The 17,924-nt window shown below is 45.2% G+C and overlaps 1 protein-coding gene across 1 annotated transcript in view; it reads left to right on the forward strand.

Moving 5' to 3' along the window:
* SPTLC1 (serine palmitoyltransferase long chain base subunit 1) overlaps positions 1-17,924 on the forward strand; it is a 193,476-nt gene that overhangs the window by 136,542 nt on the left and 39,010 nt on the right. Inside the window, exons 10-11 of the mRNA XM_082259354.1 lie at positions 8,703-8,798; positions 10,337-10,433. Coding sequence (XP_082115480.1) covers positions 8,703-8,798; positions 10,337-10,433 — 193 coding nt within the window. The remainder of the gene's footprint in view (positions 1-8,702; positions 8,799-10,336; positions 10,434-17,924) is intronic.

A 17,924-nucleotide genomic window follows, 5' to 3' on the forward strand; every position in this document is an offset into this window, starting at 1 on the left:
GTTGCTGTAGGGGATCTATTTTTGTGGAGGAAGAAGGTCTATTGTTGCTGGGGAGGTCTTCTGTTGTTTATGGGGGTTCTGTTCTTGTTGGGGTGGTTCTTGTGTTGCTGGGGGTTCAGTCATTGCTGGGAGGGGTGCTCAACCATTGAGGGAGGGGTGCTCAACCATTGAGGGAGGGGTGCTCAACCATTGAGGGAGGGGTCTGTTGTTGCTTGCTGCTGTGGGTCTATTGATGCTGGCTACTAGGGAATCTATTGTTGCTGGAGGGGATCTATTTTTGCAGGGGGTCTATTGTTGCTGCTGGGGAATATGTTGCTGCTTGGGGGGTGAGTCTTATGTTGAAGGGGGTCAATCATTACTGAGGGAGAGGTCTAATGTTGCTGGCTGCTGCAGGGTCAATTAATGCTGGCTGTTAGGAATCCATTGTCTCGGGGGTGGATCTATTGTCGCTGGGGTTTCCATTGGTGCTAGATCTATTGTACTGGCTTTCTTGATATTAAATTCCATACAAAATACTTAGCACCACAAAATGAATACTTGGTTCTGTATTGTCTAAAAGGAGTGGTACTGGCAGGTGGGTAAGTGAAACCAAGGAACGGTGCTTGGAGGTGGGGGGGGCGGAGTCAAGGGGTGACTCGGAAGGGAGGGGTTCCTGCACCTTTTCTCTGAGGGGAAAAAAAAGCCCTGGTCATGAGTACTGGCATAAATGCATATCTGACAGCTTTTACTGCCTGTGTTGACAAGCTTTGGGGCCTGTCTTTGTGGCTTCGGTACAATTCATTGACAGGTGCATTTGGCCTGCAGTTGACCTCCTTCTCACCTGCATTTGACCTGCATCAAGCAGGTTTTGTCCTCCTAATGACCTGTATAGGAATGCAAACCTGTTTGAAGTAAACAAAAGCTTGTTGACAAATTAACATTTTTTTTTTTCACCACTCCCCATTTCTGATTTTCTTTTCCTATTGCTTTTGGTTTCCCTTTTTACTAGTATGTCTACTTACAATATTGGGGGTCAAGGCATCCGTATTGTATGAGTACATACTGAAAAAGTGTCCAAGCAACCTTTTGAAATGTCCAATGAATGTAAAAATGAGCATGTTTTTATGAGTAATAGACATGGTGTCTTCAGTTTTAGTTCAGATGGCTATATGTTGATAAAGCTTTCCTTACTAAAAATGCATTTTGGTTTTGCTGAATTTGTGAACTTTTGGTTGATTTTTCTTTATTTTTTTATTGGTATATACTAATTTAAAGAAAACTTTACTCCATTTTAAACTTTTAGAAAGTAAACATCATCCATTAGCTGACACCTGTGGAGAATGGTCACAAAGTAAACAAAATACATTTAAAAATGAACTAAATTGGATAGGGGCACAGACAAGTTTTTTTTTTTTTTTTCTTTTTTTGACTAATAGAAAGTAATTGTGTTGTTTCCAAGGGCATACACTTTTTTTGTGATCACATAATCTCTTTTCTCAGCTGCATAAGGTGCTTGGAGAGCTAGGGATGATCAAACAGCATTACATTCATCTTCCCAGTGAATGGCTGTGCAGGGGGGCATGTCAGCACAAGTCCTGGCCATTGGAAGGCAAGCAGGCTGTTCTTCCATTACAGCCAGAAAACAAACCACACTGAGATAGATGTGCTTTCATGCCTAGCGTTGCCAGTTTAAAATGGGAAAGCAGGGGGACTGGCAGGGATCCCTGGGTATTTCACACAAAGGAAGCAATACAAACTTTCTTTAAAAAGAAGATTGGAAATGGCAAAAAGCCCAAATAAGGAAGCAAACATGTATACCATGAATGTAGACTGAGTAGGAGTCGAGATTTAATAGTTGACTGGAAAACTCTCCATTGTCTCCGCCTCCGGTGGATGCTTTTCTCCTTTCTGCTGAGAAAAGTCTAACCTGTCTTGATGGCTATTTCTCTTTTGTCCACCGACGGACGTAGCTGCTGCTTTAAATCATAGATGCATGGTAATAAGCCCCTCCCACTAGAAGTGACCAGGTACAGCCAAATACATTGACACGCCCAGGGGGGCGGGCTCCCTGCCTTATTACTCCTGGACTCACCGTTGCATCTTCAGTTTTAGCTGCCTGCTCTTAGGGAGTGGCCAAACGGCTTGCTGCTGGGACCTTTTTGTCCTAGCTCTGTTTTAAACGTCTTAAAGGGAACCTTTTTTATTTTTTGTTGCTGCTGACTCCAGTTCCTGTGGAATGCCGGCTGGGTTTCGGACTGGCTATATGAGAGCCTTACGGTCTCCCAGTTTGTGCTAGCGAGCGCTTGCAGACTGTAGCTCCGCCCTGGGTCTCCATAGCGACTATAGTCCCATGGACAGGGACTGGCCTGTGGGTGAAACACCCCGCCGGGACGCACACACCTGGCATGCCAGCGTTGCAGCATGCCCCTTGGCCGACAGCGCCCTCACCCTCAGCAACGTGGGCTGTTCAAGTACAGTCCCCCCGTCTGGTTAGCGGGCCTGGGGCGGACGTGGGCTCCTCCATAGGTGAGTAGGACCCTCTGGTACCCATACCTCCTACCACCCTCCTCCACTATGAGGGGTCACCTTGGACCTCCCCCTCCTACCCTGACCTCTCCCTACCCTGGGCTCCGGACCCCCGGGACACTTTTAGTGGGGGTTCCATATGCAAGTCACCTCAGGTGCTATACCGGGTAGTGGACAGTGGAGGGGAGACCTCGGAAGATGGTACATGGTTGCACCTCATACCGCTACCTTGGGGGAGGGGGTTTCATTCACCGGGATGACCCCCCGCCAGGGCCCCCAGGCCTGTTTACTAAGGTAGGCCTCACTAGGCCCGGGGTCACGTGCTCATTGGCGTGAAGCAGCCATTTTGCCGTGGCCGGCAGCCTGCCTGGGTATCCCTATCACTGTAATGCCGGTGGCCATTTTGCTTTAGCCGGAGACAAAACAGCACAGGAGCTTCTGTCTCTTGTGGGTGGGGGCATTTCCTTCTACTTCTCTTCTCCATGCTGCTGATGGACCTTGCTGTGTTCTGCATGTGGTAGCTACTCTAGAGGAGTTTAATTACCCTGGCCTTCACCTTTTCATCTTCAGAGGGGTTTCAGGCCTTTAGGGGGCTTAGGATTATCCCCCGGAGTAGCGATGCGTGCATCACAACCACCTCTTAAAGGCGCAGTGCACGCCGGTAGTGGCAGACTTGCTGGGACCTGTAGTGCCTTTGTAACCTCACTTAGCCTCAGGGGCATTAATATTTGGCGATTGGGCGTGGATTGCTCCCTCTTAGGCCATTGCTCCTGTTTTCAGCAGAAGCTTCTGTTTAACCCCTTGTGGTGCAGGTTCCGGTGTTTCCCCGTTTCACTGTCTGCTTTTTACATTCTTACTGTGCAATCCTACTTTTTGGCTATATGTTTGTCTGCGACCCCCGATGTATTGTTGGGGCCCGCTTCTAATGCTCTTGATGTGACTTTATTGTCTGTGCTGCAAGAAATGTCCAGAAAAATGGACAAAGTTTTTGCGGCAGCATTTACTAATAAACGTCCTCGGACCACGGCTGTCTCATCTCAGACCTCAGATTCTGAGGCCGATATGGTCGCCGGTGACACAGACCCCCTTTTGGAGGATGCGTCCCCGCATTCAGACTTTTCTGACGTGGAAGAGGATGTCTCCACACCCGCCTTGGCACAGGAAAAGGCGCTGGTAGATGCTTTGATATCCTCAGTGAGGGACACCCTAAAAGTCACGGATGCGATTTCTAAATCAAAAGGAGCCTCGGTATCCTTTGGATCCCTCAGGGCAAAGAAATCGGCCAAGGTTTTCCCTTGTCCCAAAATATTGTCTAGTGGAGGAACAATGGTGGCGACCTAATTGTACGCTTATAATTCCCAAACGTTTGGCTAGACGCTAGCTGTTTGAGGAAAAGACCTTGCGCAAATGGACGGTCCCCCCAGATATGCGGTTGTCACAAGGCCACGGTTTTACCGGTGGCAGAATCCTCATCTCTCCCTGATCCGGTTGACAGATGTATTGAGGTCTTATCCCGACACCTGTATACGGTAGTGGGATCTATTCTCAGGCCTGCCCTGACTACCAGTCTACCAGACTATGTTTGAATGGGTAAAGGCTCTGAGAGAGGCACGGACGGTAACCCCGTTACCGTCATCTGCCCTGGAACTCGCTGACCAATTATCACAGACGTCAGTGGAAAGTGTGCTCATCAGACGTGCGATCTGGCTAAAGTCCCGGTCGGCCGACCAGGCTTCTAAGAAGCTTTTGGCAGATCTTCCTTTCAGGGTGCTCGCCTTTTTGGTTCCTCCTTGGATGACTTAATCAAGATGGTCTTTGGGGGAAAGAGCACACTTCTTCCTCACCCAACTAAGGGTAAGTCTCCCTCGCCTAAGCGAGGTCCTTCCTTTACAGCCCAGAAGCGTCTTTTTCGTGCGACCGTGTCGCAGAAAACCAAACAGACTTCGGGCGGAAAAGGATCTGGGAAACGGTGGGCTGGTAAGCCGAAATCCTCTGCCTCCAGCACCTCAAAGCAGACCCCTTCTGCCTGAAGGGGTGCCCCCACCCAATTCAGGGGTGGGGGGCGTCTCCGTTTCTTCCCTGATCTTTGGACCTCACTGTTGCACGACAGGTGGGTCCACAAGGTCATTTAGTTTGGGTACAAGATAGTTTCGTTCCCGTCCGCCAGACAGATTTTTTCCCTCTAATCTTCAGCTGTCCCTAGGCCGCCTTGCGGGGCTACAGGCAGCGATTTGGGATATGCTGTCACAAGGCATGATTGTACCGGTTCCTCATCAGGAACGCTTTTGAGGGTTCTATTCAAACCTGTTTACCGTTCCACAGAAGGAGGGCAAATCGCGTCAAAAATCCCATTTTTTCTTCTATCAAGATTACCTTAATTCCTCAATTTAAATTTCTCTGCAAACTGCTTGAGCTGGTCTATATATGCAGCAATCTGGATCTGTACTTCTTCCGCAATAGCTTTGCACGACATACTCGGACCCCACTGAATTGAACAATTGTAGGGCTATTCGGAAATGCAACACTTGTCTCTGCATTGTGAAGCTCCCCACATACACTATATTACCAAAAGTATTGGGACATCTGCCTTTATGCGCACATGAACTTTAATAGCATCCCAGTCTTAGTCCGTAGGATTCAAGTTTGAGTCGGCCCACCCTTTTCAGCTATAACCGCTTCAACTCTTCTGGGAAGACTGTCCACCAGGTTTAGGAGTGCGTCTATGGGAATGGTTGACCATTCTTCCAGAAGCGCATTTGTGAGGTCAGGCACTGATGTTGGTAGAAGGCCTGGCTCGCAGTCTGCGCTCTAATTTGTCCCAGAGATGTTCTATTGGGTTAAGGTCAAGAGTCTGTGCAGGCCAGTCAAGTTCCTCCATCCCACAAACTGTGCCCACGTTGGGAGCATGGAATTGTCCACAATGTCTTGGTATGCTGATGCCTTAAGAGTTCCCTTCAGTGGAACTAAGGGGCCAAGCCCAACCCCTACCCCTGAAAAACAACTCTACACCAGAATGCCTTCTCCAACAAATGTTTTTGACAAGTGCACAAAGCAAGGTCCAAAAAGACATGGATGAGCGAGTTTGGGGTAGAGGAACTTGACTGGCCTGCAGAGTCCTGACCTCAACCTGATAAAACACCTTTTGGATGGATTAGAGCGCAGACTGCGAGCCAGGCCTTCTCTCCATCAGTGCCTGACTTTACAAATGCGCTTCTGGATGAATGGTCAAACATTCCCATAGACATAATCTACATCTTATGGACAGCCTTCCCTTTAGAGTTGAAAAATGGCAAATGGTGGGCCAACACAATATTGAACGCTACAGACTAAGACTGGGATGCCATTAAATGTGTGTTTTAAAGGCAGGCATCTCAGTACTTTTGGTAATATAGTGTATGTGTGTTAGCCAAAATACTGCATGGACAGATTGTTCAGGGTCTCCCATCTCCTTTCCCATATGCGTGTTCTGTCAGTAAACAAGAGTGAGTGTTGGGCTTTGGAATGGGATGCAAAAAACACCTATTAGTTGTGACCTTTGAGGGACAGGGTGGAAGAATACCCATTTGCCCCAGCAGAAAAAAAGCTAGGGCTCAGCCTGGGAAAGCTCATCCCTCATCTGGCCTCAACCTCAAAAGCCAAGCCAAAGCTTCACACCCAATCCACCCACAAACCCTGGACTTCTAAGTCCCTTAAATTTTGAGATACATTTTTCTCCCGCGTAAAGTGCACCCTCCACATATGGAAGAATATTGGTTAGCTTTTGGACATTCAAACAACCGTGGGAAGTGGTTTCCAGGGGATACAAGCTAAAATTCCACTCTGAGCACCTGGTTCGTGTCTTCCAACTTACCTATGCAACCACACAAATTGGCAGATCTCCACGCAGCCTTTGTGGAACTTTTTAGAACAGGGAGTCATGGCCTGTAGTTGAATAGTTTCAGAGGTTCTGCTCAAAACTATTGCCAGTGTTTTTTCCCAAACCAAAAGAGGACGCTTCTTGAATATTCTGGCCCTAAATGTCTTTATTCAGGCCCAAAATTCCACATTGAAACCACAAGGCTTGTCATAGCATCTCTTTCTGACCTCTGCGGAAATCCAGAATGCTTTATTTGCTTTTTTCAGCGCATCAGTTATTCCTTCGCTTTGCTGTTTAGCTCCAGCACTTCAAATTGTGATTTTAATATTCAGCCTTGCCTCTTCACCTTTGAGTATTTACCAAGGTTCTGTCCACTGTGCTAGTTTTGTTATGCTCACAAGGCAAACCCATTTTGCAATATCTAAACAACCTTCTTTTAAGGGAGCGGTTGGCACAGGTCCTGGATGGAAATGCAGCTCGAACCATCCAGACCTTTTTAAAGCTTTGTCTAGGCCCTGAATCTTCAGAAGTCAGAGATGGAATGGATTCATTGCTTTAAATATATGGGTCTCTATTTGGGAAAGTTTTTTTAAATATTGAAGCTGTATTTGGGAAAGTTTCAGAATGTCTTTGTTATCTGAGGACCACACATGATTCCCAGGCTTTATTAGCTGTTATACATTCTGAATCTTGTTGGTTGTTTGTGTGTCCATGACATTCACTACTGTTCAAAAGTTTTAAGCAGGTGTGAAAAAATGCTGTGAATTAAGGATACTTTCAGACATAGAAATTATAATCGTTTATTTTTATCAATTAACCACTTCACCCCCAGCGACTTTATTTTTTATATTTTTGAGCTTTTCTTTGAAAAAAGAAATTCTAGCAACTAATTAGCTGCTAGAACATTTATATTCCCTGTGATAACCATAAAAGTGGTTTTAAAAATGTAAAGCGACAGTGTAAAAATAATAAATAAAAAAAAAAATTTAAAAGCGCACTGCCGATAAACAGAAGCAGTTTAAAAAACGCTGACAATATGTATATACAAGAAAAAAAGCAAATGAGTGACTGAAAAGAAAGTGAAAATAATGAAATACTAAAATACTAGTCTTAGCTTCTTGTAACTTAGCACAGTTTCTGGGCTCACAATAAGGAATAAAACAGTGGAACAACAGATGTAATTTTTTTAATAGAATTCTTGCATGTATGTTCCTCTAGAAAAGACTGCTAAAGAAACTATTGCTTTTAAAATGTGTTTCCAGGCATTAACAAAGTAGAAATTTTTCAAATTAAGAATGTGACTTCATTTTTCTTTCAGCAAAGGAAATTGATATCAATTTTATGGCCATTAAATTACTTTTCAGTCCATTTGTGTTCTCATGAAGAACAGTGTAGACCCATGTATGCCTTGAAACTGGCTGGAAAACTGGTTCAGTGCTCTCTGGAACTTTTACACAAAACAGTCATTATTTAACGTATGAACCCTAGTTATAAATCCTTACTAAGTGTAGGTAAGCGATGGGGTCTCCAAAAGAAGTGTTCTATAAATCTGTAATCCAAAGCTGCCAGCATTGATCCCTAGCCAATTAAAACTGATTTATAGAGTTATTATTTGCAGTAGAAAGCTTCCGGCCTTATGGCATTGTCACAAATTTCCTTTTCAGCAAACTGTTGGGTCTGTTTTTTTGTGGAAAGTAATTTCTAGATCTAGTTGGATCTACTGTACAAACTTAAGCTGTTTTAGAGTAGTTCTGTTTTCAGTGTATTGTACTTAAATCAACTACTTGAAATAAAAAAAAGTCACAATTCACTTTGCCTCACTCTTTATCGGCAATAAAAAGGATATTCAACTGTGAAAAAAATTCAGATACCCACTATTATCCCATCCAAAAACAAAACAAAAATAAAAATTAAAAAAAAATGCCAATCCTGTCTTCCATCCGCTTTGTGTGACTAATAAATTTTGTTCTGGTATTTAAGTTTGTTTTACAGACTCTGAACACCATGTTATCCACTGTAACTCATTTTTGTTCTTGACAAAGAGAAGTGGCTAAAGATCCCTTAAAATAGACCCATACTGAAATGGTACCACCAATGATATCTACTGCGGGGGGGCTCAAGACATTAGCATTTGGGAAAATGTGATCAGTCTTAACCTACCTGAACCTTTATTCTCCCCTTCAGCAGACCTGGCTAATTATTTATATGACCTGTATTTGGGCGTTCAGACCACCAGTTTCTGCATTAACGGTAGATAGAATTTGAGTAATAAAGACCAGTGATCATCTTAATCGGTTGATTGCATAAAAGAGAGATCAACTATTTCTATTCCTTTCCGTAGATTGATGACATTGATTTGATCAGTGCAAACATGGAGAATGCTTTGGCTTCTATCGGAGGTTTTTGCTGTGGCCGGTCATTTGTTATTGATCACCAGGTTTGTATTCATTTAAAGTTTAACCTGCTTGCAAAAAATAATATAGAAGCATTTGAGTACATATTGTAAAAAGAAAAGAAAAAAAAAAATCCCTCTGCCTTGGATAAATACCCAATTTCTCATTCTCTGCAGCATACTACTTAAAATCATCCTCTGCAGCAAGGATCTGAGACATGTTAACAGTGGTTACTGTTACTCAAGTGCTATTCACAGAAATGTATTCATTTCTTTAGTTATATTTTAGGCCTAACGTCCACATATAGTGTTAGTCTGCAAGCTTGGGGGCGTATAAGGTAAAATAAATGCTGTAAGCTAATTAAACAATTGTAAAAAATGAATGTTGAGCTTTTCACCTTCACACCTCAGATCATCCCAATTCATGTACGTTAGACCTCAGGTGGAGTCAGGGATGAAGTCAGCAGGGCATGGGACGAAGTTCGCATGAAAGAAGGTGGAGTCAGCAGCGCATTGGTCAGAGAATAGAGTCACTGCTGGCAGGGCACTCAATAGAGCTCTCGTCACCACGCTGCACACAAAGGAGATCTGATCCTTTTTAGAGACCACCTCAATTTTCACAGTGAGTAGCTAGCTGTTGCAGCTGTGCTGCCTTTCCGATCTGGGGATTTTACTTTTCAGAACTACAACAGCCAGCTATACACTATGCAGACCAAGCCTGTGTCTGTGAAAGAGTTTAATGACCCAAGCACTGCTTCCATGGAAAAAGTGGTGGCACAGCTCCCTCTCGATCCAGCCATGCTCAACACTGCTTCAGTGACGTATGTAGACAAGCCGAGTGAGGTGGGCGGGACATTAGGTGAGACAGATCCAGCTATGCTCCCTTCCGTGTAGCCAGCTGCAACCACCAGCCAGCTTTGCTGAGGAGTGAGTGGTGAATGTTCCAGGCTTCCTTTACTTGCAATTATAAATGCTCCATGTCTGGCACGTGTGCTAGGGGCTGCCGACCCCTGCCCTAAGGCATAATGATAAATATTTTGACAAACCTAAGTCTGAACTCATCAGACACACACCCCTGGGTATAGGCCACTGTTCCTGGATAGTGATGCCCAGCTGGTGATCCCCTGCTGCCTAAGCAGCCTAGAGTATATGGCACAGATTTATTAAAAGCAAATAGGCTTTTCACTTTTGCAAGGAAATATGTCTCAGATCCTTGATAATTATGGGGAGGTTTTACTTTGCAAAGAATATCCAATCACATATGAGAAAAATAAAAACCATTTTTGCTTGCACATGATGGCAGTCAGCAGTGTTTCACCTCATTCACTAAATGGGGCAAATTAATTTGCCTTTAGTAATTAAACCCTTATGAGTCAGGAATTTATTCATTTAGCCTATCTATCCTAGTAAGCAAAGAAACAAATATTTCCCTTTTAATTATTTGGAGATCATAGTATGAGTACTTTATAAGGCATTGTATGAATAGCATATTGCTCAATATTAATGCTTCTGCTATGAAAGGGACTGGGCAGCATTTTAAATATCCATATTGTGATGTAATGTTCAAACCTAAATTATTGCAGAGACTTTCTGGACAAGGCTACTGCTTCTCAGCCTCTCTGCCTCCTTTGTTGGCTTCAGCTGCCATTGAAGGTCTTAACATTATGGAGGAAAACTCAGGTACCTTTTTTTTATTTTCGTAATTGTATTTATTTTGCATCAGTGCATGATACCAGCAAGTACCTGAAACATTCAACATTTTAACAGGTTGTTTCTGTTTCTTGACTCGTGATCGCAGTATACTATAGATCATATTCAAAGGAAATTGATCACAGTAGAAACACAGAGGCCACTGTTGCAGACCACTCCTGACAATTCATGTTGCTTTGCCATCATGCTGATAGTCTGATTTCAATTCTTCTTCTTCAATTCTTCAAGTCACTGGGGCCGATGCAGATCAGGAATTCCTAGTTTATATAATACTTGTTTATGGTCAGTGACCTTGAAAACAATGAAGGCAGAGCATCAGTGTGTCAGCCAGGCATATAGCATTTTCAGGATGGCAAACTCTGCCTATATACAAGTGCATCTCAAACAATTAGAATACCATCAAAAAGTTCATTTATTTCAGTACTTCAAATGGAAAAAGTGAAACTCCCTTTTTCTCATCGTTCATCGACAGACGCAGCTCTGCTTAATCATAGACTATAGGGTTATGCTCCTCGCACTAGGGATAGGCACTAGGTGGAAAAAAGGCTTGTCCACGCCTACAGGGGCTTTCCCAGCCGTCATAACCCCTCAGGCTCTGCTATAACTAGGCTGTTCTGCCTAGTGACAGGGATAGGACCTAGTTCCCTGCTGTGACTTTGGTCTTAGCTATAACAGGGGAAGTTTGTGATTTTTTTTTTTTTTCTAGTTAGTTCCTGAGGACCAAGATCCAGAGGAACTACAAGCAAACAGTCGGCTGTGGTTTTCGTACTGAATAATCTAGATCCTTAAGGTCTACCAGCCTGGCCATCAAGCGTGAGCAGGTTAAAGTCCAGTACTAGGCCTCGCCACGACAGTGCCCCGATGGATGGAGACGAGCCTGCGAGTGGATCATCTCGCCCAAAAGCAGATGACCTGGAATGCCCTGAGTCGCAGCCTTCCCTTGGCTAACAGCACCCCCATCCCGCCCGCCTGGTCCTGCAGTATGGTGAGTAACATGTTCCCCCCACTACCACTGGAGGTCGCGAGGTGGGCAGGCCCCTTTCCTGGAATGGTGGGACCTTAGGGGCTCCCTCGTTTCCCTGGCACCCCAGTAGCCTAACTGGCGTACCCCTTGCCCCCCCTTGTGGGTTTTCACCGTGTGGGGGGGGCGGTAATAGTGCGTCTGGTTTTCGGCACATATTTGTGGGGGATGGATTGTCTGGGGGGGGGGGTCCTTGCCTTTTGTTCTGGGAACCCTTTTGGGGGTCCTGGAGACCACATGGGGGGCCGCCATTTTGCCTTGGTTCATGACCTCTGTGTTCCCATTAGTTTGTATGGGCAGCCATTTTCTGAAATTCCCCATTTGAGAATGTATAGCAGCCATTTTCTTGTGGTCCGGAGGCAGGACTGGCATTTTTGTCTATGCTTGAGGCAGAGTTGCTTCCTCTTCCTGTTTGTTCTGTGTTAATTTCGTTTTGACGCTGACCAGGAAAGTTTCTGGGGGTTCCCTGTAGGTTTCACGCTGCTATATTTGGACATTGCTCAGGTTTTTGGGGTCCGCAGCAATAACGGGGAGACCGCATTTTGTGCGGTCTTAAAGGGACAGTTCACAAAATTTTTTTTTTTTTTTTTGTTTGCAAATGGAGTCCCGGGATAAAATATCCCTCTGCAGACCCCCTGGAAATGACTGTAGGACCCTCCCGGCTCGCGATTGCAGCCAGAGATTGCGGTTTTTCTGCAAAGCTTCATGTCAAAAGTGCAGTCGGTTTTTTCTGGTGCTGTTGGCTACAAACGTCCTCCCCTCAATCTGCAGGATCTTTGGATTCTGACAAAGATATGGTTGCCGCAGACACACACCACCCTGAGGGGACTGTGTCTTCACATTCTGATGGTGAAGAGGATCTATCCTCCTCCACTGTCGCGCGAGAACGTGCCTTGGTGGAAAATGTGATAGTTTCTGTGCGGGAAACTCTTAAAATGGCTGATGAACCCACAGCGTCAGGTACGCAGGTGTCTTTTGGCTCCCGCAAATATCACAAATCTAATAAAGTATTCCCTTGGCCTGACTTGTTTCACTCTATTGTGGATGAACAATGGCGACGCATTAAGCACATGCTGGTGGTGCCTAAGCGTTTTGCACGCCGTTCTCCCTTTGTGGAGGCAGTGGATACCATGTGGGCTGTACCACCGAAGATTCCCTGGTGGCCAGGTTGAAAAAAGCGACTCTGGTGCCGGTAGAAGAGTCGCCGACCTTTTCGGATTCCGTGGATAGACGGGTGGAATCCTTATCCCGCCATTTACATGTGGTGACAGGTCAAATGTTAAAAGCTAACTTTGTGAAAGTTCTCATAGCACAGACTGCTATTGAATGGGTGAAGTTGCTGAAGAGTAACTTGAAAACGACACATCTTCCCCCTGTGGTTCTGGAACTGTTAGACCAGTTGGTCCAAGCCCTGATGTTCATGTGTGATACGTCCCTGGACTTGGCCTTATTGGTGGCCAGGACGTCAGCAGTGGGGGTTGCTATTAGACGCCTGATATGACTGAAATGCTGGTCGTCTGACGAGGCTTCTAAAAAAGAAAAAGCTGTTGCTGATCTCCCTATTACGGGGGAGAAGCTATTTGGAGCCTCTGTGGACACGACTTGCTGTCGCAAAGGGATGATTGTGCCGGTTTCAGCTTCGGAACGCTTTCAGGGGTTTTATTCAAACCTGTTCACCGTGCCCAGAAAAGAAGGCAAGGTGCGCCCCATCCTAGATCTCAAAGCCCTGAACCACTTTGTGCAGGTACAGAGGTTTCGGAATGGAGTCCATCCGTACGGTAGTGGACATCCCTATCTACGCTGGACACTAGCGGTTTCTTCGCTTTGCGGTAGCGGAGAGGGCATTCTCAATTATTGGCATTACCCTTTGGTCTCGCCTCCGCTCCAAGGTTGTTTACCAAGGTTCCGGCTCCGGTGTTCGCATTGCTGCACCGGAGGGGGATTGTGTTACTGGGATACCTGGACGATCTCTTGTTGAGAACGGTCTCTCATTCGGTTCTGTTGGAGAATCTGGAGGTCACTGTTGGAACTCTACAAGAGTTCAGATGGAAAATCAATTTAAAAAAATCCCCTTGACTCTGGTCCTTTTTAAAGGACTTTATATGTTGTTACAGACTGAATTGTCACACACACCCTTTTTTCACATCAATATTTTGGATTATTTGTCTCTTTAAATCATTATTTGAGCGCAGCAACCTCATTTTACAGGTCCTGAGACTGGAGTACCTTGGCCTGACTCTGCATTCAGCCTTGGCAAGGGTTTCCCCTGCCTCGGACACTACAAGGTAGATGTGCTGGCATCAGAGGATGCTTCTTTTGGCCGCAAGGTTTTGCAGGCTGCAGTATGAGAGAGCCCCCTTTTTTTTGGTTTCTCTTTGAGGGTTCGTTCCGGGGGAGCTCCTGTTGTTTCTGGTTGAGCTCTGTTTTACCTGGTTGGCTACATTTGACCATTGGGGCATTCAGGTTTTTTTGTTTGTCTTGTTCCCACCACTTATGTTTTTACAGCTTTGGTTCCCACCCCTTATGTTTTTACAGCTTTGGGACATCCCTATAGTCTCTGATTAAGCAGAGCTGCATCTGTTGATGAATGATAGAGAAAACTGGATTTTTAGTTCATCGACAGACTCAGCACCTGCCCCTCTACTTTTCAGTTATGGGGTCTTTTTCTGTCACTGCTTGCAGCACAACTGTTTGAGTATAGCAGAGCCTGAGGGATTCTGCTTGCTGGGACAGCCCCTATAGGCGTGGACAAGCCTTTTTTCCACCTAGTGCCTATCTCTTGTGGGTGGAGCATAACCTTATAGTCTATGATTAAGCAGAGCTGCATCTGTCAAACTTCAGAGAAAAGGATTTTACGGTAAGTTCTTACAAAAATCCAGTTTTATATGGATGCGTTACACATAACGCATATATTTCAAGCATTTCTTTATTTTAATTTTGATGATTATGCCTTACTGCTAGCAAAAACCCAAAATTCAGTATCTCCCAAAATTAGTATAGTACATAAGACCAATAAAAAAAAAAAAAAATAGGCTTTTAATACAGAAATCTTGGCTTACTGAAAAGTTAGTCCATGTACAGTATAGTATGCACGCAATACTTGGTCAGGGCTCCTTTTGCATGAATTACTGCATCAATGTGGCGTGGCGTGGAGGTGATCAGCCTGTGGCACTGCTAAGGTGTTATGGAAGCCAAGATTTCTTCGATAGTGGCTTTCAGCTCATCATCTTCATTGTTGGGTCTGGTGTCTCTCATCTTCCTCTTGACAGATTCTCTATGGGGTTTAGGTCAGGTGAGTTTGCTGGCCAATCAAGCACAGTGATACCATGATCATTAAACCAGGTATTGGTACTTTTGGCAGTGTGGGCAGGTGCCAAATTCTGCTGGAAAATTAAATCTGCTTCTCCTCAAAGCTGGTCAGCAGAGGGAAGCATGACCTGCTCTAGAATTCCTGGTAGAGCTGCTCTGACTTTGGACTTGCAGATGATATGGCTCCCCAAATCATGCATGAGGTCCAGTGTGAAGTTTCCACAGTGCATACTATACAGGTCCCTCTCAAAAAATTAGCATATTGTGATGAAGTTCATTATTTTCTGTAATGTACTGATAAACATTAGACTTTCATATATTTTAGATTCATTACACACAACTGAAGTAGTGCAAGCCTTTTATTGTTTTTAATATTGATGATTTTGGCATACAGCTCATGAAAACCCAAAATTCCTATCTAAAAAAAATTTGCATATTTCATCCGACCAATAAAAGAAAAGTGTTTTTAATACAAAAAAAGTCATCCTTCAAAAAATTATGTTCAGTTATGCATTCAATACTTGGTCGGGAATCCTTTTGCAGAAATGACTGCTTCAATGCGGCGTGGCATGGAGGCAATCAGCCTGTGGCACTGCTGAGGTGTTATGGAGGCCCAGGATGCTTCGATAGCGGCCTTGAGCTCATCCAGAGTGTTGGGTCTTGCGTCTCTCAACTTTCTCTTCACAACATCCCACAGATTCTCTATGGGGTTCAGGTCAGGAGAGTTGGCAGGCCAATTGAGCACAGTAATACCATGGTCAGTAAACCATTTACCAGTGGTTTTGGCACTGTGAGCAGGTGCCAGGTCGTGCTGAAAAATGAAATCTTCATCTCCATTAAGCTTTTCAGCAGATGGAAGCATGAAGTGCTCCAAAATCTCCTGATAGCTAGCTGCATTGACCCTTACCTTGATTAAACACAGTGGACCAACACCAGCAGCTGACATGGCACCCCAGACTATCACTGACTGTGGGTACTTGACACTGGACTTCAGGCATTTTGGCATTTCCCTCTTCCCAGTCTTCCTCAGGGTCCGGTCACCTCTTCTCGTTGTGCAGCGTTTTCTGCCACACTTTTTCCTTCCCACAGACTTCCCACTGAGGTGCCTTGATACAGCACTCTGGGAACAGCCTATTCGTTCAGAAATTTCTTTCTGTGTCTTACCCTCTTGCTTGAGGGTGTCAATGATGGCCTTCTGGAAAGCAGTCAGGTCGGCAGTCTTACCCATGATTGCGGTTTTGAGTAATGAACCAGGCTGGGAGTTTTTAAAAGCCTCAGGAATCTTTTGCAGGTGTTTAGAGTTAATTAGATGATTCAGATGATTAGGTTAATAGCTTGTTTAGAGAACCTTTTCATGATATGCTAATTTTTTGAGATAGGAATTTTGGGTTTTCATGAGCTGTATGCCAAAATCATCAATATTAAAACAATAAAAGGCTTGCACTACTTCAGTTGTGTGTAATGAATCTAAATTATATATGAAAGTCTAATGTTTATCAGTACATTACAGAAAATAATGAACTTTATCACAATATGCTAATTTTTTTGAGAGGGACCTGTACTGGACATGGATATCCTTTTTAGTAAGCCAACATTTCTGTATTAAAAACCCTATTTCTCTTACGTCCTCCGACAGTCGCCGCCCACTCATACAGTCTTCACCAATGGGGTATTGACTTCCTCTCCGCAGGAATAGCTAGGCATAACAAAGCATTTACATAGTCACACCCATAGGGGTTGTCCCACTGGTCCAATACCCCACTGCAATAGCCATCCCAACTCAGTTTGTCTTCTGCCTAGCTAAGGAGTAGATAGGCTTCCCTGTGCTGAGGCTACAGTCTCAGCCTTCTTCTTTTCTTTTAGGATTTATTTTCTGAAAAATGTCATTTTTTCTTTGCATTACTAGCTGTTTGTTTTGTCAGCGATAGTTAGTCGGATCTTCGGATGAAGACGGCGTTTGCAGAGCTGGGAATCGGACTGATCGTCCTGGTTCTCCAGGACAGAGGGTCAGATGGAATCCCAGCCTGCCATCGAGCGTTTAGCAAGCTATGTGTTCGCCCTGGCCTCGCAAACGACCCATCCCTGTCCTCAGGGATGCAGCCTGTGAGGTGGCTACCTCACTGGACACATCCACGGTTCGTCCATGTACTACTAGTGTCCTGCGTTTTTCTTGGCTGATGGCACTCCCCTGCCATCTGAGGGTGGGCGGTTTCCCGTTTGATATGAGGCACCCCACGCCACCGGGTACAGGTAAGTACACTCTGTGTGGGGCCTCTGTCTGGGGTCGGCAGTCCTGTGTGTCTGTGGTGTCCCCTATGTCTGTGCGTTTTGGGCTCCCTGGTCCCGGTCCCTGCGGGAGTTTTGTCTCTCACAGCCAGCGCTGTGTGGGGTTTTGGGGGTCCCTCTCCTGTTGTCACTTTAGGGTGCTTGGAGGTACAGACATGTGCGGCGACCGCTGCGGGGTTAAAAACCGCAGGTCTGCCATTTTAGGTGTGGGCAGCATGTCTGGCTTCACTATGGGCGCTTATACAGCATGATATGTAGTGTATTTTGGCGCTTTGCGGCGCCATTTTGTGTGTGGCAAACGATCGTTCCGAGCACATGTCGGCGGCCATTTTACCGAAGCCTCCCATTACTTTCAATAGGCATCCATTTTTCCTTGGCCTATAGCCTCAGTTCAGCCTCCGGCCTCTCAGGAGCGACCGACGGCGGTGGTAACACACTTGTGGGGCTCTGTTCTGCTGTCCTTCTTTTCTCCCTTGTGCAATCTTCCTGGCTTCAGTTTGTCCCTGCGGGGGTCTGTGGTTGCAGTCATTGGAGCGGTGTGCTGCGGGGGTCCGCGGCGCTCTTAAAGGGCCAGTACCTTACAAAAAAAAAAAACTTTTTGCAATGGAATCCCAGGACAGCAAATTCCCTCCAGCTTTGGTGGGGGATTCAGGTTCCTCTGAATCCTCTACCCTGACTAATTTGGCTGCTGTAGTGGCGACTTTGGTGTCCAAAATGGATGTGCTGATGACTGAACGTGCTGCTAGAAAGAGGCCTAGGATTTCTTTTTCTTCTGATTCTGAAGGTGACATGGTTGCTGTTGGTAGCGTGCCCCTTTCAGGGTCTCGCTCTTCTCAGGACCCGCA

Source organism: Pelophylax lessonae (genome assembly GCF_965119305.1).
Source record: "Pelophylax lessonae genome assembly, chromosome: 1".
Lineage (NCBI taxonomy): Eukaryota > Metazoa > Chordata > Amphibia > Anura > Ranidae > Pelophylax > Pelophylax lessonae.